Consider the following 22,941-nt stretch of genomic DNA (forward strand, 5'->3'; position numbering starts at 1 on the left):
GACCCCCTCTCAGCGCAAGACACACACCGAGCATGCGCACACCCCCCCCCCACCCCGCCTCTGCTGAGTGACTGCTGCAGCCACACACTGAGCAGCAGCTGCACACCCTATAATAATCATAATCATCATCATAATAATAATAATAATCCTTGCATTTGATATAGCGCTTTTCACGTCGGGAGGACGTCCCAAAGCGCTTCACAGAACACACTGTAAAGCGAATCGACTGTATATTTGTGGGCGAACGCGGCAGCCAATTGCGCACAGCAATGTCCCACAAACAGTCGTATGGATTGAAAATGACCAATTTATTATTGTTTTTTTTTTGGAGGGATTATTATTAGGCTCTGTGTGGAGTAAGGAAACTTGCCCAAGGTTACACCCTCTGCCTGGAATTGAACTCGGGTCTCTCGCTTGCAAAGCGAGTGCTCTAACCACTGAGCTACAGGACTCCATCGCACCCACCACCAGTGCTCACACTTCAATCTCTTTATGGGGAGTGCAATTTTCTTTTCATTAAGGCAATTGAGGGAATGAAAGGCTTTGATGTGGTATAAATGGTGAGGCTGTATTTCCACTGGAAGGCGACTTACTCTAATAATAATACTTGGATTTGACGTCACGTCTTATCACATCGTCGAAACAACAACAAGATTTCATTTATAGAGCGCCTTTCACGTCGGGAGGACGTCCCAAGGCGCTGGACAGTTGGGTCGGGACCCGAGCAGGAGGGAAATGGTCAGGGTGAGGGGAGGGAAGGGAGGGAGGGAGGAGGGGGTAGAGAGTGCTTCACACAGTATACTGTAAAATGAATTGACTGTACATTTTGTGGGCGAAATCATGAAGCGAATGACCAATTATATCTGGGGGATTGCTGGCCAGGACACCAGGAGAAATTAATGCTCTTCAATGTCCACCTGAACAGGCACATTGGACTTCAGTTTAACATCTCATTCGAAGGCTAGCATCTCTGACAATGCAGCAATCCCTAGCACTGCAGTGGAAGTTCAGCGTAGTAAAACTAAACAGAATTCAGAACTTGTCAGTTTCCAAACTGGGTAATTACTGTGGTTCCAAATACAGAAGAGAATGCAGATGGAAACGCCTTGGAAATGTTCAGGTACTCTGAGAAGATTAGCGCCAGAGGTTTATTAAAATAGACTATGAACTGTGGGATGGCGTTCTAGAGGGTGGGGGCAGAGTAGCTGAAGGCCCGCCCACTAATGGTGGGTTGGGTGAGGTAGGACACAAGAAGCAGGCTGGAGCCCGCTGAATGGAGGGAGCGGGCAGGATGGTAAGGGATTAGGAGTTCGCAGAAGTAAGGGGGAGCGAGGCCATGAGGGCTTTGAAGGTGAGAACCAGGATCTTGAACTGTATCCTCTGTGTGATGGGAAAACAGTGGAGTCACAGCCTGCTTGTTTCTCAGCTTTGAGATAGGTAGGTATTGAGACTGTAGCCGTTTAATCAGAAGCTGACCTCAACTGGTCCAGCAAAGCTACTTTTAACCATTAAACTATCAAACCTTTTGGAACATTCGGTTGCAGTTTGAAATATACCAATGTATCCTGAGGTGATAGTCAATATATTTCAACAGGGCTATCGGGGCTATCGGTCGAGATCAGCTTACCTGCTTACAGTCAAAGTCATCTCATCTCATCAAAAACAGCTCTTTGAAATTGTTGACATTGTTGCGTTCCCTAACTAGACTATGTGAGTTCAAGATCTCACAAGCTTCTGACTTGGAGGTGAGAGTGCTACCAACTGTAGGTTATGGGAAGATATGGACCACAGCACAGGTATATATGACTCACATATTGTATTTATGCAGCACCATATGGAACAAGAAGAATGATTTGAGATCCTTGATTATATTCAAGGATGATATTGCTGATTTGTAAATGTGTTACAAAATGTCACAGCAATCAGATATCACAATGGATATTACATTGACATTGCGTGTCAGGCTGGCTCAGTTTGCTCCACTCGCATCTCTGGGTTTTAAGATTATGTGTCGAAAATAATCCAATAAATGACAGTGTGATCCGAGGATAAACCATGTCACTGCCTTTCATGGTTAGTGGTGATCAACCTATGTTAAAGGGTGCTAACAAGGGCTGGACTCCGATCAGGCTTCATTAGAGTTTGTGATAATTGGGCACCAGCTCTTATGGATAATTGAGCGCCAGTATAAAGCTGGGGGCTTGAGCATGTGAGAGGAAAATCTGGAAAAGATGGATGTGCAGAGATAGAGCTCCCTTCTTAAACCTTTTGTTTGAGGGTGTGACCCAATCTTGGGCTGTAACTTTTTTTTCCTTTGCTTATTTTCTTCTTCTGTTAATGTAACTGGGAAGGAATCTTGGAAGCAATCTTGGTGTTCAGTGATTTATCCTTAAGGATCCTTGTATGCCATTTATCTGGCTGCTGAGATTTAATAACTATGTTTTTATATCTGTTTGGCAACCATGCTGATTGTAATATGTATGGCATTGCAACTTTCCTCTGTGGCATCCTTGAGTGCCTTGAGTTCTTTTTCCATATCAGATGGGTTACCTAACTGAAACTTGACTATAATATATTAAAAACACATTGGTTACATGCAGTTAAGAAATACTCATACTTCCAGTTTAAAGGAGTCAGCAGCAGCAGTTCTTCATCTTCCTTCTCTTGAGCCCGAACAGCTTAGTGATATACTCACAAACTTATGGTATCCCTCTGATCTCTGGTTATCTCCCTCTGGAGTCATTCTGCTCTTCTAACCGATCTCACCAAGAGGTCGGCTAGTTATACCCTTTTTCCAAGTGTTTTTTTTCCTAGGGCCCCTCTATCCATTTCTGATACTGTCATGTACTTAGGTTAATCGACCTTTTGGCTTGGTGCCATCCTGACTTGATTCTCCACGAGGTCTTCCCTTTGTCCTGTCTAAGCCAAATGATTCATCAGTTTAGGGCTGTATCTGGTGCTCATTATTTTGTTATATGGGATCATTAGTACATTCCTTTTAAGTGAATGGTTATCTCTTATCAGTATCCCGGGTTGGTACCAAAATCCTTCAGTTTAAACAACTTGCTCGTTAGTTGCTATCCTTGAGGGTTGCCTTCGGTTGTTTTGAAGGCCCTGTCAGAATCTAGAGACTTATTGTTGAACTGAGATTCTGTGTCGACCGGTACCTTAGACCGTTACCTCTGTGGGCTTGTTGTAATCTACTGATAAGTGGTGACCTCCTGCTCTTTTTCAAAGCTATCTTGTTATTCCTTAAGAAACAGAGAAAACCAAATGTGTCCTATCCCATGACTATCAACATTTAAAATCACACATTTTATACATGTTTGCATAACATAATCCTGAATAATATTCCATTATAAATTCCTTATATTGTTATATTCCAACACCTGACCAAGATCACTTTCCTTAGCCCACCTCCTCCCCTAATTACATCCAATGGCTTTGAAACATTCGTTCACATAATTTAAACTTTTCTATTGCACACCTTCATGGTCTCCTTCCCTCCACCATTTACAAGCTGAAACTTATCCAAAACTCCGTCACCAACATTCTCATTTGCACCAGACCCCATACACCTATCACTCCAGTCACTGCTGTCTCTCAGTGGATCAGTATCAAGGTCCTCATCCTTATCTACAAATCTATATAGATCCTTGCACCTCTTTATCTTTCTGATCTTCTACCCTAATCCTCTGCTCGCCTCCTTTAACTCGGGCGTCCTGGCTTCCCAGGTGTCCCTGCACCATCATTGGTGGCCAAGCTTCAGTTTGTTTGCCCCAAGCCTCTGGAATCTCCTCCCTCTATCTTGTTACATTTCTTTCTGTCTTAAGTCTAACCTCAAAATCTACTTTTTCAAATGTGCCTAACCACCTCGCCCTCACTCTCTCTCTCCTTGGCGTTTAACCCTGTTCTTGCAAAGCACTTAGACATTAGCATATATGAAGTGCTATACAAATGCAATTTTCTATTGTCTCTGCTTTGTGTAATTCAGTTGTTACTCCATTCATAGTTCCCTATATATCACACAACTCTTTTATGGCACCTTATTAAATTCCATTCTGGAAATCTATATATAGAACTTCCATAGCTTTCTCTTTATCTATTCAGTTAGATAAAAAAAACTGTTAAGCTGCTATCTGCTTTTTAAATTTGGCATTATTTTATTCATATTTGGCTTGCTGGGTTAATAGGAGCTGAATGGGAAGAACCCGGTCTGCCCTTCCAAGGCCTGCGATGAGCCAAGGTGGCTAGGCTGTCATTAGCAGTGCCCTGGGGTACTGTGGACCCACCTGACTTAGGAAATAGACTACTGAGCCTGCCACAGAAGGGGGATTCTTTCATTCCGTTGCCAAGCATGTCACCTCGAAGCCAGTTCAGCTCCAAAGAGGCCCTGCTTACCTTTCTGCCCAGGAGAATTCCAGGTTGTTGAAGTAACAGAGGCAGCAGATGGATTTAGTGAGGATGCTTGATTTTTTTTTGACCCAGCAGGGATGTCAGTATAAAGGAAAAGGACTAGTCAGAAAGTTTTGAGCGGCAAGTATAGACGTGGAAGTCAGATGACAATTATCTGACAGGACACTCCTGCTCTTGATGAAAAAAATAGTGAAAAATTATATATCAGAACCAGATAGAGGCAAGAAATCATTTGTATTTATCTATATTAAAAATAATCACACATTCTGGAGTGCACTGGAAGTCAGGACTTGGATTTCACGTTATCCTATAAATACCTGCAGAACAATTCAAACAGAAACAAATCAATCCTCAGAAGCAATGGCCTTCTATTGGTTTTTCCTCTTTCATGTCAACAAAAATGGCTTCAGGACAAAGGTTGCAAAAGTACACCCAGAGCCATTCACCAGGAAAATAAGATTGTGTGACTTTGAACATCAGATAAAAATTGTGCATGATGAAATAATGTCAACAAAGGGCAATAGCTGCACTTTCCACCTGAACGCAGTCGCCGTCTGTTTCTTCTTTGTAGCAATTCACAGTAAGTTACAGCCATTCTCTTTTTATTAACATTTCTTGTATGTGCAGCAATCGGGGTTAAAGTTTCATAACATCTGTATTGTGGGATCTTATTGTCTTTCACCAGCAGTTATTTATCAAGTATTATGACAGAAAAATGTATTAATTCAAGTTTTCCTCAGTGACCAGCGACAACACATCTGCTACTGGAAATGGATAGATTCTCAGATGGTCGAAGAGAACAAGACCCATCAAGATATGAAGACCCCCCACCATATTCATTCAAACAAAGCAATTATCAGCATAACTTGTCACAGGTCATGAGCTACCCTCCACCAGACTACCCAAAGGAAAGTTACCCAGGTAGGAGCTACACACCTCAGGATTACCCAAACCAAGCATATCCTACGCCTGGGGCACTTCAAGGCTATACAGCATCACCTCTAACCCCAGAGCAAGATACTCCTCCAGAATATCAGAGTGTCTCAGTGAACCAAACAGAGCTACATTTCCTTGACAAAGCTATCAGAAGAGGTAAGCAACTTCTCCTGTACATTGCCGGGTAGCATATATGGTATTCAGGAGAGCAGAAACAATTGCGAGTCTCCTCAATGAACCACATATTTGAATTGTATAACATACTGTAAACCCAGAGTTAAAAAGCACATTATTTTATAGTTAACATTTAGGATCTCAGTTCCAATCTTCCAGAACTGGATCAAGAGATGTATAGCTGGTTAAATGCAAAATTCCCTGTTAATGATCCTGATCTGCTATTAGTGAATCCTGTTACGTCCACTGTTTTAACCCTATTGTCTAAGGTTACTTTTATTTTGGCAGAAAATAAAAAGTTTCAACCTTGTTTTCCCAAAAAATAATTCGGTTTGGAATCTCGTAAGCAATGGCAAGTACCACATGTATCAGACACCAACCAGGTTGATCAAAAAGGAAAAAAACAATAATTTTCCTTAGACCAGAGAAGATTGAGTGGAGATTTAATAAAGGTGTTAAAAATTATGAGGGGTTTTGATCGAGTAGACAGGGAGAAACTGTTTCCGCTGGCAGGTGGTTTGGTAACAAAGGACACAGATTTAAGATGACTGGCAAAAGAACCAGAGGGGAGACGAGGAGAATTTTTCTTACCCAAAGTTGTTACGTCTGGAAGGCACTGCCTGAAAGGGTGGTGGAAGCAGATTAGATTGTAGCTATGGTTACATTACTACTATGTGGACTTTGTTACTTGCAAGCAAAGGTTAACAGTACATGTGTAGAATAAGGAAATAAAGTGCTGTGGTTGCAAATCTGAAACAGAAAATGTTAGAAGTTTCAGCAACTGAACAGGAAAGAAACTTTCAGAGAAGCGTATGGGTGGAAATTGCAATGTGTCCTGTGTTAATTATCACACAGTTGAAAACTCCACCATTGTCATAATTAACTGACTGGTCTACAGTTATAATAAATAATAATAATCCTTGCATTTGATATAGCGCTTTTCACATCAGGAGGACGGTCCAAAGCGCTTAACAGAACACACTGTAAAGTGAATTGACCATATATTTGTGGGCGAATGCGGCAGCCAATTGCTCACAGCAATGTCCCACAAACAATCGTAGACTGAAAATGACCAATTATTGTTTTTAGTTTTTTTGGAGGGATTATTATTAGGCTCTGTGTGGAGTAAGGAAACTTGCCCAAGGTTTCGCCCTCTGCCTGGAATTGAACTCAGATCTCTCGCTTGCAAAGCGAGTGCTCTAACCACTGAGCTACAGGACTACAGAAGTTATCACTTCTCCCTCCACCCACTTTGTCAATGTGCTTGGGCCCAAAGTTCCTGACTTTCAATTCTCTGGCTTTGGCCATGTATTGTGACAGAAGGGGAGAAATGGAGGTGGTCACCCTCATGGACTGGTCAATAAATTAGGTCATTGAGGAAAAGGCAGAATGTTTGCCAATGTGATAATTAACATAACTGATAGTATATATCTAGGGTGCTAAAGTTGAAAAAGAGGAACAATTCCCAGAAATATCTGTTGGAAAATAAAACAAATGTAACTAAAATAGAATACAATACAATTTATATTTATCTAGATCCTTTCTTGTCAGACTACTATTTATTCTAACCTAGAATCTCTTATTAAACTATTATATATGTACCTAGAACAATACATCTTACTTTCTGGCCTGGTGTGACTATTATCAGGTCCATATTTAATCATGCATTCAGTATTCAATTAACCAATCCATATTTTTACACTGGGTATTCACATGGTTTGGGGCTCTAAATTCTATTTAATAAAATGAATTATTCAATCATATAATATTCAATTAATTTAATTTCACTGTATTTTGATTTATGTCAAGATATTGAGTGGGACAATAAGATAATTCTTCTCAAGTCCCTTAGCCACAGACTAATTACTGGTACAATGACTGAACATAATCCTTTGTATATGATTTGGTGAAGAGCTTGTTGTACAAACTGCAGAGGGTAAAGTAGATATTTTTTTTAAAAATTAAAAATTTGCAGTAGAATTTAGGTGAAGTACAAATTTAAAATGATCCAAAAAGGAAGATCTTACATTTCTAGCCATTTGCTGAACTCTGCTCACTGCTGAACTGTACCATGTGCAGTTGTGTCCTGGTGACATTGTTACCAGGGCACAACTACAAAAAAAATAATAAATTGGTCATTTCAATCCACGACTGTTTGTGGGATACTGCTGTGTGCAATTAGCTGCTGCGTTTTGCCCACAAAATATACAATCAATTCACTTTACAGTATATTCTGAGAAGTGCTTTGAGACGTCTGGAAGACATAAGGCACGATATCAAATGCAAGGATTAATATTATTATTATAGTGCTATGCGATCTTTAACTGAGATGGAAACCTTGGTTTAGCATCTCATCGAAAGGGTGACACCTCCCACAATGCAGCACATCCGTACCAAGTTAAAAGCTCCGAAACAACCACTCTGTAATATATTTGGAAGTTGTTGAAATTTCTAGAAGGATAATATACAACATTGGTTAAGAATAACATTTCATATCTTTTACTCTTTCTACAGCTTTCATCAGAAAAGTGTACCTCACATTAATGCTTCAGTTGATAATCACCATAAGCATAATCTGCACATTCCTTTATTGGTGAGTATTTTTATTTTAGCTGTAGCTACTTTAATATATAAGTGAGGGCATGTGGTGCCCACCACACCGCCCCCCCCCCCACCACAAAATCCCAACCCCCCCACCCCCACCGGCTTGATGTGCTGGAAATTGTGTAGTGTGATTATCACCAGTGATACTTAACATCACTCACTGCCAATATTGTAAAATAATATTCTGTTGCCTTGCCATCTTATTGGCAATGAAGCACATTAAGGCTCTGCATTTATCATCTCTGTGGCAGTACAACAGGTGGTGATCGTACTATGTATTTACATAAGCAACATTCATTATCACACTAATCTGGGTCAATTCACATAGCATCTGATAAAAAGTAATCTTGAAACAACTGAATTCTAAAATGCAAAAAATTGACACCAGAAGGGTGTATTTATCCGACCCATCAGATTGAAGTGTGTTATTATATATACCCAGCTATATATACCCAGCTGCATGTCACATGTCTTATTTTCATAGTTAACGCCCCAGGAAAGCAGACAGAAAATTCACTCTGTTGTAAAGCATTTCCTTTTTTTAATAATTTTTAAATAATCCTTGCATTTGATATAGCGCCTTATCACGTCTTCCAGACGTCTTTTTGATAAGACATCAATGGTCTCAGCACAAACTGGAGGTTGAACCTGGGAGCTTCCTGGGCTGTTGGAGCAGAGTTGATTGGGGCATTTCAAAAGAAACAAAAAGGCACAGAAGTGAAAATTGCATTCTCTCTTTCCATTCCTTTTGCTGTCCCAGATTATGACAATTCCTTGCCTTCATGAAAATACAGTAATAATAATAATAATAATAATCCTTGCATTTGATATAGCGCTTTTCACGTCGGGAGGACGTCCCAAAGCGCTTCACAGAACACACTGTAAAGTGAATTGACTGTATATTTGTGGGCGAACGCGGCAGCCAATTGCGCACAGCAATGTCCCACAAACAGTCGTAGATTGAAAATGACCAATTTATTATTGTTTTTGGTTTTGGAGGGATTATTATTAGGCGTGTGGAGTAAGGAAACTTGCCCAAGGTTTCGCCCTGCCTGGAATTGAACTCAGGTCTCTCGCTTGCAAAGCGAGTGCTCTAATCAGTTGGGGCTAAAGCTTTTTTTGGTCCTGCAATACAGAAACCCATTGCTATGCATAGCAATCGACTAACAACCAATCCACCAATCGACTAACAACCAAATTCCTATTGATTGTAAGGTAAACAAGGCATGTGGAATAAGGAAACTTGCCCAATATTTCGTTCTGCCAGGAATCGACCCAGGTTTCTCATTTCGAGGCGAGTGCTCTAACCACTCAGCTACAGGGCTCCACGTTATAAGGCGCTATATCAAATGCAAGGATTATTATTACTATATGCACTTTGCCCATCGAAATCCTACCAATGAGCCTTGCTGTCTAATTATATATCATTCATCAGCAGTGCCCTGGAGACAAATTCTGCAGACTCGCGTGACTCAGAAACACAACCACCAAAACCATCACGGATGGTGTCTTGATTCAGATACTCTTATTGCTGGGCATGTCACCTTGAGCGAACTCAGCCATAGTCTTTGAATAAGGCTCCATCCTCCATTATTCTGATCTGAATAAGTATTGTTGAAAGGAGCATCCTTTTTAACAAAAATTGCACCCATTTCTAGTTTCCTAGGTAACCTAAATAAATGAGCAGAGAACTAACAAACAGCATGAAACATTAATTCCCAATAAGATTAACATGAGTAACATGTTAATGAACTGACTTGCCTACAGGGGTCTAAACTCCCCTTTAATAATGGGTTTCAGTATTGATTGTATGATGAACCTGATACCAGCAACAGCCTGCATTAAAGGGGAAGAAGCATCTTAAATTGGCCATGAATTAATGAACCAATTAAAAATAGAAAATTAATTTCTCTTGAATTCATAAACCATCAGATGCTGATGTAGAACTGGCTCCAAGGTGATATGTTTGGCAGTGGAATGTCAGAACCTTCTATGGAGGTCTCTGTAGTCTGGTTTCTGAGCCAAGTAGGTCTGGAGTATTCCAGGGCACTGCTGATGACAGCACAGCCAGCCTGGCTCATCGGCAGGACCTGGAAGGACAGACCAGTCACTGGCTGCAAGGAGTCATCCCACTCAGCTCCTGTTAACTCTGCAAGCCAAAGCCCTAATGGGTAGGGAGGTCCTAGTTGACAAGCGGTGGGAAAGCTTGCCAGACAGCAATATCAATGGCAAGCTATGTGGTTTTAGCTGGTTCGACTCCAGCAGCACCCCAACACACACCCCAAGCCAAACTGCACCTAATACTTTCCGGAATTAGATAAGCAAGATGTGTCCCTCCATGGAGAGAGTGTCCATTCCAACAATATATCTCTGGGATTTCTAGGTGTAAGTGGGCTGCATGGAAAGCTCAATTTGGTTTGGATACTCTTAAGCATGGTGGTGGGTTTCTGGATGTGTCAGACACCCAGCTGACCAAAAACAAAACAAAAGAACTACCAACTAAACTGAACCAAAGCAAACCAATGTTTGTTAGTGATGTTCCATCTTCTCTGCAGTCAATAGCACACCAACACTCACTGTCAAAGCATTTGAAGAATGGCCTGTTGCTTATGCAACCATACCCTAGTAACAACAATTTTACATTTACAGTTAAATCTGTCTTCAACAGCCACTCAGGGGACTGGACCAAAATGGCCTTTATATTAAGAAGACCTCTGAGAAAGGATCCATTGGTGTGCAAACTGAGCTCTCCAGGCTGTTCCAGGATGATTGTTGATAGGGGGTGGTTGCTGAATGGAGGTGATTACTGAAAGGAGGTAGTTGCTTGAACAGATTTGACTATATATAGCACCTTTCGTGCCAGGAGGTTGTCTCAAAGTGCTTCACAGAGTCAACTGGGAACCTAAGCTGTGGTAGGGAGAGCTATGGGCGTTGAGGAGAAAGGTGACCAAAAGCACAGGTGAAAAGAAAGGTCTTAAATTTCCTTCAAATAAAATAATAATAATTTGGTCATTCAATCCACGACTGTTTTTGGGACACTGCTGTGCACAATTCACTTCCACGTTTTGCCCACAAAACATAGTCAATTCACTTTACAGTATATTCTGTGAAGCGCTTTGAGTTGTCTCTGACATGATAAGGCACTATCAAATGCAAGGATTATTATTATAAGATAGGCTTTAAAGGTGCATACAGAGGGGACGAGATGGGAGGAGTTCCAGAAAGTGGGGGCAAGCAAAATAGTTGAAAGTTTACCCACTGATGGTAGGTTGGGGGGCCCATGAAGCAAGCGAGTGTTCACTGAATGGAGGAAGCGGCTGAGGCTGTAATATTATAGGAAGCCATAGAGCTAGGGTGGGGAAAGGCCATGGAGGTAGTTGAATGTGAAAACAAGGATCTTGAATTCAATCTTCTGGTATGGGGTTCCAATGCAGTCGAGCGAAGATGGAGGTGATAGGCTCACGGAACCTAATGCGGGAGAGGCCACAAGCTGCAGAGTACTAGATGGTCTCCAGCTTATGTAGAGAGAAGGTGGGGTGTCTGGGGAGCAGTGCATTTGAATAGTCTAGCCTGGACATGGTAAAGACAGTGGAAGAAATAAAGAATGTAGTGTCTCTCAAATATGAGGAGGGGAAGGGAAAACATTGAAGGATAAACATTTCTGGAATAAACATTCACTTATTTGATGGTGTGTATAACACAATGTTTGCTAGAAGAAATTCCTTATGGAAGAATGGAAGATTTTAATGTCTCATTGTTTTACTTATTAGGAAAACTCTGAATCGCTGGACCTTTGAACATAGCTGGTTCACATTTGCTTTGTTGTAAGTACCTTTGTTGTAAGTTGACGTGGAGTTCTGTAGCTTCGTGGTTAGAGCACTCGCGTCGCAAACGAGAGGAGAGGACCTGGGTTTGATTCCCAGGCAGGGCGAAATGTTGGGCAAGTTTCTTTACTCCACATATCTCTGTTTACCAAGCATTAAGTAGGAACCCAGTTGTTAATTGATTAGTGGATCGCTTTTCCTGGGGTTATAATCCCTTTTTTTAAAAAAAGAATAATTTGGTCACTCAATCCACAACTGTTTATGGGACACTGCTGTGCGCAATTGGCTGCCACTTTTCTCCACCAAATATACAGTCAACTCACTTTGCAGTATATTCTGTGAAGTGCTTTGAGATGTATTGAAGACGCGATAAGGCGCTATATCAAATTCAATGATTATTATTAATTCTTTTGCAGCTCATTTTCAGTATGTTTGAGTTCCCACCTTCTCTTTTTCAGCCCTGCCATCTTTATTTTGATCATCGTCCTATCTTGCTGTGATGGTGTTCGACGCAAAGTTCCATTGAACTTCATCTTTCTTTTTGTCTTTGTGAGTTATTTCACCAACTAGTTATTTTAAATGTGCCTATGATTAAATCATCTTTTAGCCTGTGTGCTCACTGTTAAATAGAAGGCTTTATGGAACATGTAATATTAAAGTAAGGTTAATGTTTGTACCCAGTAACAGTGAGTGCAACCTTCAATGTGGAATTAGAAGGTGGGGTAGAAGGCAAGGGAACAGAACTCACTTTTGTGTAGGCTGGTAATACAAAATATTATCTATGTAGGATTCTGGTGAAAATTGCATTAGCTCCTCTAACCACTGCCTTTTGAGAGACAGAAGAATCCTAAGACAGATAGGTTTAAGTTTAATAACCATTATCTTCACAGTCCAGTAAATGAAAGGGAATGTAGTGTTGTTGTACACATTACAGTGGATGAAAGGGGAAGTAGAACGTGCTGTATAGGGTACAGCAGGCGTACAGTAGACGTACTCTGTATCTGCGGCCAGTGCTCCCTGCGTCCTCCTTAGCTTCCTTGACACTTTTGATACTATTGACCACTCTATCCTCCTCGATCGCCTCCTCCCTCATTCACCTCCATCAGACTGCACTCTTCTCATTCCAATCCTGCCTCCACTTTCTCGTTTCTAATGGTTTAGAGGAAAAAGAATAGGAGGAGGCCATTCAGTCCTTCAATTAGATCATTTAATTAGATCATGGCTGATCTGTACCTCAACTAATCTTTTCAGTTCCAATTTCCCACTTTCTCCCCATATCTCTTAATACCCTGACCCTACCAAAAATCTATCAAGCTCACTCTTGAAGGTTTCTCCTCCAACCCTCAAAAAGTTACTTGCGGAATGCCTCGGGGCTCTATCCTTGGACATTTTCCTCACCTACATTCTCCCACTTAGTAACGACATTCACAAACACAAAGCTAACTTCCACATATATACAGATAACACCAAATCTGCTTTTCCATTTCCACTCTTGATTATGGGTCCACTTGCTTGACATCCAGGCCTGGATGAGCTGTACATTCATGCAACTAAATATAGACAAGGCAGACATCATCCTAGTTGGCTCCTGTCAGTGTCTCATCACTTTTGTCTCTGACCTCTTCAACTTCTCCAACCTATCTCTCAAACTCACTGAACCACTGCCCAACTTTGGCATCTGGTTCGATCCTCAGCTCCCATTTCTCCCTCAAGTCCAGTTCTCTGACCAGGACTATTTTTCTTCACTTTTGCCACATTACCCACCTCCTTGCTGGTTCCCTGCCCTATTCAGGTTCCACATCCTAAACTCCAGAACTCCTACTCTCTTCCCCTCTCCCTCTTGCTCCCTCTCTATCTGTCTTGAAGTCCCATTTTGAAACCTACCTTTTCAATTGTGTTTATGGTCACCTCCCTCATCCCCCCCACTCTCTGCTGCTCAGTATTCGATGCTGTCACTGTAAACTGCTCTGTGACGTTATCCTATGTGAAGGGAAGTTATTGTAGAATTTTGTATATCATAAAGAAGATTAAAGGGAACGTAGAGTATTTTGTACACTTGTACAGAAGATTATAGGGGATGTAAAGTGTTGTACAAGGTAAAGTGGATGAGAGCAAAATATTCAGTGGAAGGACAAGTTTATTGAATTGCTGATTCCTCTGCATCTCTGTTGGGTGATGCTGAATGAAGCAAGATGTTTTTCTGTGGCAAGGAGAAAGATACATTTGGGAAGGGGGCTCCAGTGAACCACTCTTTCACACACTTTGGTCATTACTTGAGGTCAGCTTGGTTTCTTCGGACTCTAGCCTTTTGAATGCAGAGCTATATATAACATCCAAAGGGACTTGTGAAGATGGGTAAGAGGGTATTTGTTATAGGCAAGTCCATAACATAGAAAAATAAATTGTCAAAATATTGCCTCCTCCGTGAGTTCATTCCTTCTTATTTTCCTTTTGTAACCATATTGACAATTCATAAACCAGTTATAATTCCAATTATTTATTTAATAAAATCTGTGACATTGAGTTCTTTTTACCTAGACTGTTCTGGAAGGTGTGGTGTTGGGAGCTGTTTCAGTGTAAGTCTATATCTCACCTACATGACCTCTATTGGTCAATGTTAAATAAACACTGAGTTTTAATTTTAACCTAAAGTAAATTCTCTTTCTTGACTATAACCTTTATTTCCTTCCAGTTATTATGGTGCTAATGCTGTGATGTGGGCTATAGGAGCGACTGCATTTGTGTCATTTGGACTAACCATATTTGCCATGCAATCCAAGGTAATGTTTACCATATTTCATGTGCTAAGCTGAAGCTGGTGAAGCACTGCACACTTGTGTGAAATATTTATTTTTTTTACAGTGGGACTTCACCATGGGGAGTGGAATTTTATGTGTCGTGTTATTGGTTTTGCTAGCATTTGGTCTTCTGTGTGCAATAATACGATCATTTGTAAGTATATTATTTTGTTCCTCATGTTTAGTGATAGAAAAATGAAACATACTCTAAATGGAAATGTCTTTATGTGATCAGTGGAGGCAATGCTGCTCATTCACAATGAAATGCTGTTTCCATCCAATACTTATCAAATAGTTCAATATATTTGTGCATGTAAAGCAAATCCTTGTGACTTAAACCTTTAGCTTTAACAGACAATGTCTATCCAGTTCATATTTATTGAGAAACCTAATTCATGGACTCAACATCAAGTTTATAAAAGAGATCAGGATAAATCAAGAAGTAGAGGTTGAGTATCGCTAAGCTTGGGTTTTGAGTTTGCAGACTGGATAGGAGGAAGGGAAACCATAGGAAATAAGGAGAATTCTAGAATTCTGAGGTCTTGGGAAAGAACAGCAACAACAACAAAAAATTACATTTGTATAGTGCATTTTATATCGGGCGGACGACCCAAGGCCCTATCCCAAGAACAAATTAGAGGAAGAGACTCGGAAAAGGTGAGTAGCCTTGATTTCAATACAGTGAAAAAGCAGGATAGAGAAAGCATGTGTAGGGCAGCATAATTAGAGATTGGGAGGAACAAGACCATATAAATGTCAACAGAAAAGACAGGAAAAATTGTCATGGAACTATGGATATTTACAGCACAGAAGAAGGCTATTTGGCCCATAATGTCAGTGCTGGCTCTTTGAAACAGCAATCCATTCAGTCCTGTTTATCTGCCCTTTTCCCACATGTGATAAGGTGCTATATTAAATGCTAGGATTATTATGAATTATAAAAATAAATGATACATCAGCTGTTGAGGGATGGGCAATTAACATATTCTAATGATTTTATTTTTTCCACAGTGGCTCCAAATAGTTTATGCTTCCCTAGGAACACTGATATTTGCAATTGTAAGTATTGCTGCAGATTTCATACATGATAACACCAATTTACACTTGTACAACAACAACTTGCATTTATATAGCACCTCATGGAGGGTAACAATCTGGAGCACTTGACAGTGGTAAAGCATGACTCTGAGCCGGGGGGAGTGGGAGTTGACAATAGGCTCCGTTGAATAGGAAGTCTTCAGGCACGACTTGAAAATGGGAAAGGAACGGGCAAGGTGAAGGGATAGAGGAAGAGTGTTCCAGAGTTTCAGGGTGTAGTGGCTGAAAGCGTGGGCGCTGATGGTGGAATGGAGGGCATGAGGGACATGCAGAAGGCTGGAGCCAGTCGAGCGGAGGCAGTGGGTTGTGGGGTAAGCCGGTCAGAGAGGTAGGGAGGTGCCAGGACATCAAGGGATTTGAAAATGAGTGTGAGGATCTTGAAATTGATCCGTTCAGCAATAAAGAGATAGTGGTGCTTGGCTAGAACTGGTGTGATGGGCGTACAGAGTTTAGTGAGGGTGAGTATGCAGGAGACGGAGGAGAAACCATTTGATGATACAATGTGAAGGCGGTTTGTTAGGTAGGTCTTGAACCAAGCTAGTACAGTCCCGCTGAAGTGGATGAGGAAAGAGGTGGTAGATGAGGATGGTGTGGCGATGGGTTGTAACAAACCTTTCAAATAGAAACAACATCTGAAAGCTCTTTACAAAAGCGTAGAAGGAGTTTGCGCTGGGAGAGAGATAGGGTGGAGATGACCAATAGCGAGTGGAGCCAGATGGGGGTGATGGCCTCATGGCGCTACATGGAGTGGAAAATATGGGCTTCAGAGTTCTGGGTGGTCTGTAGCTTGTGGAAGGTGGATCTGGGGAGACGTATGAGCAGGGTGATGACTGGTGTCCACCAAGTATCAAAGAAATATCCAAAATATTATTTCCCCATTTAATAATCCATGAGCAGTGACCTTTTTGGAGGTCTTAGGTTACAGTATTTGAAATCCATTTCCTTGTGAAATTGGTTAAACAATTTGAACACTTCCTCTCCTGATTATCATTGGAAAATGAAGCGGGCCTTTCAAATGCAAGGATTATACAAATATTAACTTGATGTGTTTTCTTTCTAGTACCTAGTTATTGACACCCAGCTGATGCTTGGAGGGAAACATCGTTATGCTCTGAGTCCTGAGGAGTACATCTTTGCATCACTGAACCTCTACCTTGACATCATCAACCTCTTTCTTTTCATACTCCAGATCATTGGACTTTCTCGCTAATCAATGAAAGCAAGTAGCACATTGAGTCTTGTACATCACATCACTAGTAAATCACAGAAAAGTTTGATTGTTTAATGCCATTATTGCTGTTACATCTTTGCAGCAATAATTTTCTTATGGAAACAGACACCATAAAATAGAGCTGAACAAAAAACACAGCAGAGTATTTAAACTTAGAAAATATAGATTTTTTTCATAATGTATTATAATCCTTGCATTTGATATTGCAATAAAGTCAAAAAATACATTGAAATATTTTACACAGGATGTAACAATTTGGCATAACAAATTGATTGCTTACAGATGTGTTCCCAATGCATACTATTATATAAAATGTAATAACAAATGATGCCTCAGTACATCGTTATATTGTGATATCAGGCATTTAATACTCTAATTTGTCAAACTGGATGATTTTTGTATTTGTGTAACTCAGATTCTTTTGTAAATTTGGAAATAAAGTGCCAAACTAGAAGTTTTTAAAATAACTAAACATTGTGCAGACTATGTGCCAGTCTGGCTCAGTTCTAGCACTCTTGCCTTTGAGTCGGAAGGTTGTGGGTTCAAGCCCCACTTGAACTCATGTAGACTAAGGTGACATTGCAATGCGGTGCTGGGGTGTGTTGCATATCAGAGTTGCTGTCTTTGGGATGCAACATCAAAACTAGGTCCAATCTGTTTGTTCAGGTGGACATTAAAGATCCCATGGCACTGTTCAAAAAGAGAAGGGAGTTTCTCCCAGTGTTCTGGCCAACAATCTTCCCCCCAACATAATAATAATCCTTGCATTTGATATAGCGCTTTTCACGTCGGGAGGACGTCCCAAAGCGCTTCACAGAACACACTGTAAAGTGAATTGACTGTATATTTGTGGGCGAACGCGGCAGCCAATTGCGCACAGCAATGTCCCACAAACAGTCGTAGATTGAAAATGACCAATTTATTATTGTTTTGTTTTTTTGGAGGGATTATTATTAGGCTCTGTGTGGAGTAAGGAAACTTGCCCAAGGTTTCGCCCTCTGCCTGGAATTGAACTCAGGTCTCTCACTTGCAAAGCGAGTGCTCTAACCACTGAGCTACAGGACTCCACAACATATTGGTTGCTCACTCCATGACTGTTTATGGGACATTGCTATGCAGTTGGGCTGTCGAATTTGCCTACATACAAATACACAGTCACTTCATTTCACAGTGAATCCTGTGAACTGCTTTAGGATGTCCTCCTGATGTGAAACGTGCTGTACCAAATTCAAGGATTATTATTATACCAGGTAACTGGGGAAGTGGATTAATCTGCAGTATTTCTTAAACTGTTACAATTTTTCTCAACTAATAAGACATTTGCTCTGGATTTAGATCACGTTGGAGTGGAGTTCCTGTAGATTGCTGTGACATATTTCTGATTAGAGGAACTATATAATGGAATTTGCTGTTGATTACCAGGAGTTGCCATTTGCACAACTTGGATTTTTTTATTAAGGAATTCCATTAAGAAATACCATAATTAGACGCCATTAGAAATAGACTTCATCACTCAAGTTCACCTATAAATGCACAGTCACTACACACTACAGTAAATCCTGTTAAATACATTGAGACATTTCAACTATGATGTGGAGCTATACCAAATGCAAGTTCATCAAAATTCCAGCTATTCTTAAGTAGGATGTGGAACCTAACATTTTCACTGAGAAGATCCACTTTTGCCTCAAATCTGTGATAATTTTACCCTTATTTTATTTTTAAAAATGTTTAATGCATGCAAAGTCTTCTAAATAAAAATTACTTTGGGAACGGTTTCAATTAAGTTCCAGTGGCACAAGCAAGTCCATAATTTGCCACTATTGGACTCAGATATTGATTTAGGAAATTGAGATGTCACTAATGTGGGACTGATGGTTAATAAATTGAGTTTAATTCACATTGCTAGTGACAAGCTTTAATCCCAATCTGGGAACAGTTGAAGCTGTTTGTGGTTGAAAACAGCAAAAATGTTCTGTCTCTAGATTTGATGTCTGTTCACTTTCTTCACAAAGCGAGCATGGGTGTTTCAGAACAGACACAGCGTGAAGACCAAATTTAGGGCGAGGTTCTGGAACTCTACCACTATATCACCAGGCCTGTTCCCACCCATTTTAAATGTTAAGATCATGGCCTTAAGGCCCAGACCAGTATCAGAGATTGCTTCCTGCACCCTCTACTGAATCAAACTCAGCCACGCATCATCTCAGTGCTCACAGAATCCAGTATCCCTGCAGATTAATTGCAAAGTCCTTCCTCTCACCTACAAATCCCTTCATACCCTAGTACCTCCAATATTTTCTCCTACCCTACTCCTCCCTTGCCCCATCTCTACAGGTCTTTAAATCCTGCCTTAAAACCTACCTCCCCAACCGTGGACAACCCCATCTTCTCTTCTCCCTTACTTGGCATTTTCCCTGCCTTTGTATCCAACATGAAGGATACTATATAATTAATAATAATTGTAAGTTATTGTAAGAATTCTACAAATCTGTAAGATGCTTATATTTACAAAACCTATTTAATATAAGTTTAACTTTGAGGAGGCAGTGTGAAACTTTTGTTTTCACACTGAGTCTAAGGTAAGTTTATTTGGAGAAAAGGAACCTTTTCAAACAAAGTGAAACAAGTTTGGAAGTGGTCAATGACATCACCCTTAGGTTTTTATTGATATTGAAGGCCCGATACTGCTGATGTCGCTTCATTAACATTAAAAATGCAATCATATTCTAACACTGTTAATGGACCTGTGCTTTGCTGAAACAGCTGGTGATGTGGAGCTGATGTACAGTAATTACTCAAAACTGTCAGGTCATCATAGCTTTACTGCAGCTACTGGTCTGACACTGGTACCTTTAATCCAACTAGAGCATAAAAATCAGCAAACAAAGCTTTTAATGATAGACCAGATGTTGCACACAAGGTCATTGTGGCTAATTTACATTTCAGATTAAATCCTCTCAATCACAACTGCCAACATGTTCCATTTCTCTACCAAGGTCTAATGGAGATTTATTTGACAACAATCAGTGCCCATATACTGCTGTCTGAATTACCTGGAACTATCAGCTAACAAGTTAATCTGCTGCATGTCAGTGAGAGAACACACATTTTACACAGAGGATCCTTTTAGATACCTGAACTAAAATGCTGACTAATAGATACATGGAGGGGGTTTCATGGAGAACAATGGATGGGTGGAAGCGATTACGAGATTCATTGTTGTCTTGCAATCCTTCCCAAATTTTAATCCCATTGTATTTTTAAACTGATATATTCAGTGTTATTCTTAAACTACAACATTGCAAATGTGTTGAAGTTAACTGCAGGGTTCTTTTCCCCGACTGGCAGGTGCCACGGCAACACCAATGGTTTGGATGCTCCATTTGTTTGGAGTGCTGCTGTCCTCAACGAAATGTTAACCTTCATTATAATCACTGGAAGAATGTAATCTGTAGTGATTTATTGTCATACCTCACTGATCTATATATTGCAATGGTGTAACCCTCTGATGTGCCCAGATGCCATTTTAAAATTCTAATAGACATTGCAAACTAACCCCAGCAACCAGGAAACCTAAAACAAGTTGCAATCCTGTAGCATTCAAAATACAGTCTCTCTGTAAAGTGCTTTGAGACATTTCAATGAAATGATAAGGTTCTAGATGAAATGTTAGGATACTATCATTGCTAGAACCATCTTGAAGCTGAGCATTTTCCTGTGCTTGGAGCCGGAGAGCTTCATACAAATCTACCAGGGATAGCTCACTTTTCTGCATGTGCTTCAGATAGTGGGGTACATTTAGCAATGTTATGATGTTCTATGTACCACTGGCAGTCCACTTAATGACCTTATGATATTTAGCATTAACTGGGCATTACATATCTCTGGATGTGCTGGTGAGGTGGACTTCCTGGTACCCTTCTTAACAGTTGCATTGAGAAACTGGTCAGTTACTGGGATAGACTTGTAACTAAGTAAAAACAGAGCAGAGCCAGTTTCCTGCTAATCAGCAGTTGAAAGCCACAATAAAAAAATCTGTAAGCAAGACAATAAATTAACTTCCAGCGTTATACAATAATCCTTGCATTTGATTTGGCACCTTATCACATCACAGAGGTGTCTATATTTTACTGTAAAATGTAGTGATTATCTATTTGTAGATGAGCACTGAAGACACTGCACACAGTAATATCCCACAAGCAGCCACAAAATGAACAATTTTATTCAGAGGGTTATTGGCCAGGACATCTAAGGAAAAGCCACTTCTTGTGCACCCTCTTGTGGCCAGCTCAAAAGTAGTAAAATCTGCAAGCCTCACAATTTCTGTCTCGACTGGAAGATGTACATAGCCTGCAGGAGAATAACCCCAAATTGCATATGCAGAACTATCCTGGTATGTTATCAAAACATATTCAATTATTATTAATAGGTTAGAATGCTGTTCTTTCACCTCAGACATTAGTTTGAATGCAGATGAAATTTTTTTTAATAATACTTGCATTTGCCTTATCACGTTGAGACCTCTCAAAGTGCTTCACAGAATATACTGTAAAGTGAATTGACTGTATATTTTGTGGGCAAAACGTGGCAGCCAATTACGCACAGCTATATCCCACAAACAGTCGTGGATGGAATGACAAAATTATTTTAAAAAATTTATTTTGAAGGAATTATCCTCAGAAAAGCAATCCGCCAATCGACTAACAACCAGGTTCCTACTTATTGCTAGGTAAACAGAGGCGTGTGGAGTAAGGAAACTTGCCCAATGTTTCGCCCTGTGGGAACAGAACCCATGTTTCTCACTTGCAAGGTGAGTGCTCTAACCACTAAGCTACAGGATTCTGATTTTTGGTCAGATACCTGTCAAAGTGTGATGTATTTTTTGTGTTCTTCCACTCTCTTCCCAGTGGCTAGAAGCCATGAGGCAGATTCATTCAGAGCTGGAAACATTCAACATGTTTGAAATTGGGCCAAAGGAAAGTAAGTAGTAAAGGATTTCATTGTCAGGAGTCACACCATGCAGTTTGAAGAGAATAATAATCCCTCCAAAACAAAAAACGATAATAAATTGGTCATTTTCAATCCACGACTGTTTGTGGGACACTGCTGATATACGGTCAATTCACTTTACAGTCTATTCTGTGAAGCGCTTTGAGATGTCGAGAAGACGTGAAAAGCGCTATATCAAATGCAGGGATTATTATTATAATAAACATTCATCACAAAATATTTCACACACAAAATATACAACAAGATTCCATTTATAGAGCGCCTTTCACGTCGGGAGGACGTCCCAAGGTGCTGGACAGTTGGGTCAGGACCCGAGCCTTGGGGGGGAAATGGTCAGTGGGAGGGAAGGGATGGGGCGAGGAGGGGGTAGAGAGTTGAGAGGGGAGCTGAAGGCACGGTCGAAGAGAAAGGTCTTGAGACCGGCCTTGAAGGAGGAAAGGGAGGAAGCGGCGAAGGCACTGGGGGATAGAGTTCCAGAGCCTCGGGGCTGAGAGGCTGAAGGCCCGGCCACCGATGGTAGAGCGGTTGGGGCGGGGGATGTGGAGCAGACCGGAGCCAGAGGAACAGGCAGGTAAGTAGGGGGATAGTAGGTCAGAGAGGTAGGAGGGAGCGAGGCTGTGAATGGCCTTGTAGGTGAGGATGAGGATCTTGAATTCGATCCTCTGGGGGATGGGGAGCCAGTGGAGGCGAGCGAGGGTGGGAGTGATGTGGTCGCGAAGCCTGGTGCGGGACAATACACGAGCTGCAGAGTTCTGAATGACCTGCAGCTTGTGGAGGGAGGTGCCGGGAAGGCCGGCGAGGAGAGAGTTCCCATAGTCCAGCCTTCAGGTGATAAAGGCGTGGACCA

At 40.9% G+C, this 22,941-nt stretch overlaps 1 protein-coding gene across 4 annotated transcripts; it reads left to right on the forward strand.

Annotated features, from left to right (window-relative positions):
- The first annotated feature begins 1,333 nt into the window (after nt 1-1,333).
- Nucleotides 1,334-17,552, forward strand: zgc:110410 (LFG_like domain-containing protein). Of its 4 annotated transcripts, none has more exons than XM_007897555.2 (10): nt 1,334-1,351; nt 5,157-5,508; nt 8,041-8,119; nt 11,901-11,954; nt 12,413-12,503; nt 14,493-14,530; nt 14,647-14,734; nt 14,817-14,906; nt 15,764-15,811; nt 16,911-17,552. In XM_007897555.2, the coding sequence occupies exons 2-10, from the start codon at nt 5,187-5,189 to the stop codon at nt 17,058-17,060; spliced, it is 960 nt and encodes a 319-aa protein (XP_007895746.1). In that variant the 5' UTR covers nt 1,334-1,351; nt 5,157-5,186; the 3' UTR covers nt 17,061-17,552. The 4 variants fall into 4 exon arrangements, with proteins under 4 accessions (XP_007895746.1, XP_007895745.1, XP_007895744.1 ...); XM_007897554.2 differs by lacking the exon at nt 1,334-1,351 and adding an exon at nt 1,778-1,796; XM_007897553.2 differs by lacking the exon at nt 1,334-1,351 and adding an exon at nt 4,933-4,996.
- Nucleotides 17,553-22,941: the final 5,389 nt, after the last annotated feature.

Source organism: Callorhinchus milii, unplaced genomic scaffold (genome assembly GCF_018977255.1).
Source record: "Callorhinchus milii isolate IMCB2004 unplaced genomic scaffold, IMCB_Cmil_1.0 Scaffold2, whole genome shotgun sequence".
Classification (NCBI taxonomy): domain Eukaryota; kingdom Metazoa; phylum Chordata; class Chondrichthyes; order Chimaeriformes; family Callorhinchidae; genus Callorhinchus; species Callorhinchus milii.

Coding starts and splice junctions, on each gene's coding strand:
- zgc:110410 (XM_007897555.2), top strand. CDS start 5,187: ATGGATAGATTCTCAGATGGTCGAAGAGAACAAGACCCATCAAGATAT. Junction 11,955..12,412: donor TGGTTCACATTTGCTTTGTT/GTAAGTACCTTT, acceptor TCTCTTTTTCAG/CCCTGCCATCTTTATTTTGA. Junction 14,531..14,646: donor GTGTTGGGAGCTGTTTCAGT/GTAAGTCTATAT, acceptor ATTTCCTTCCAG/TTATTATGGTGCTAATGCTG.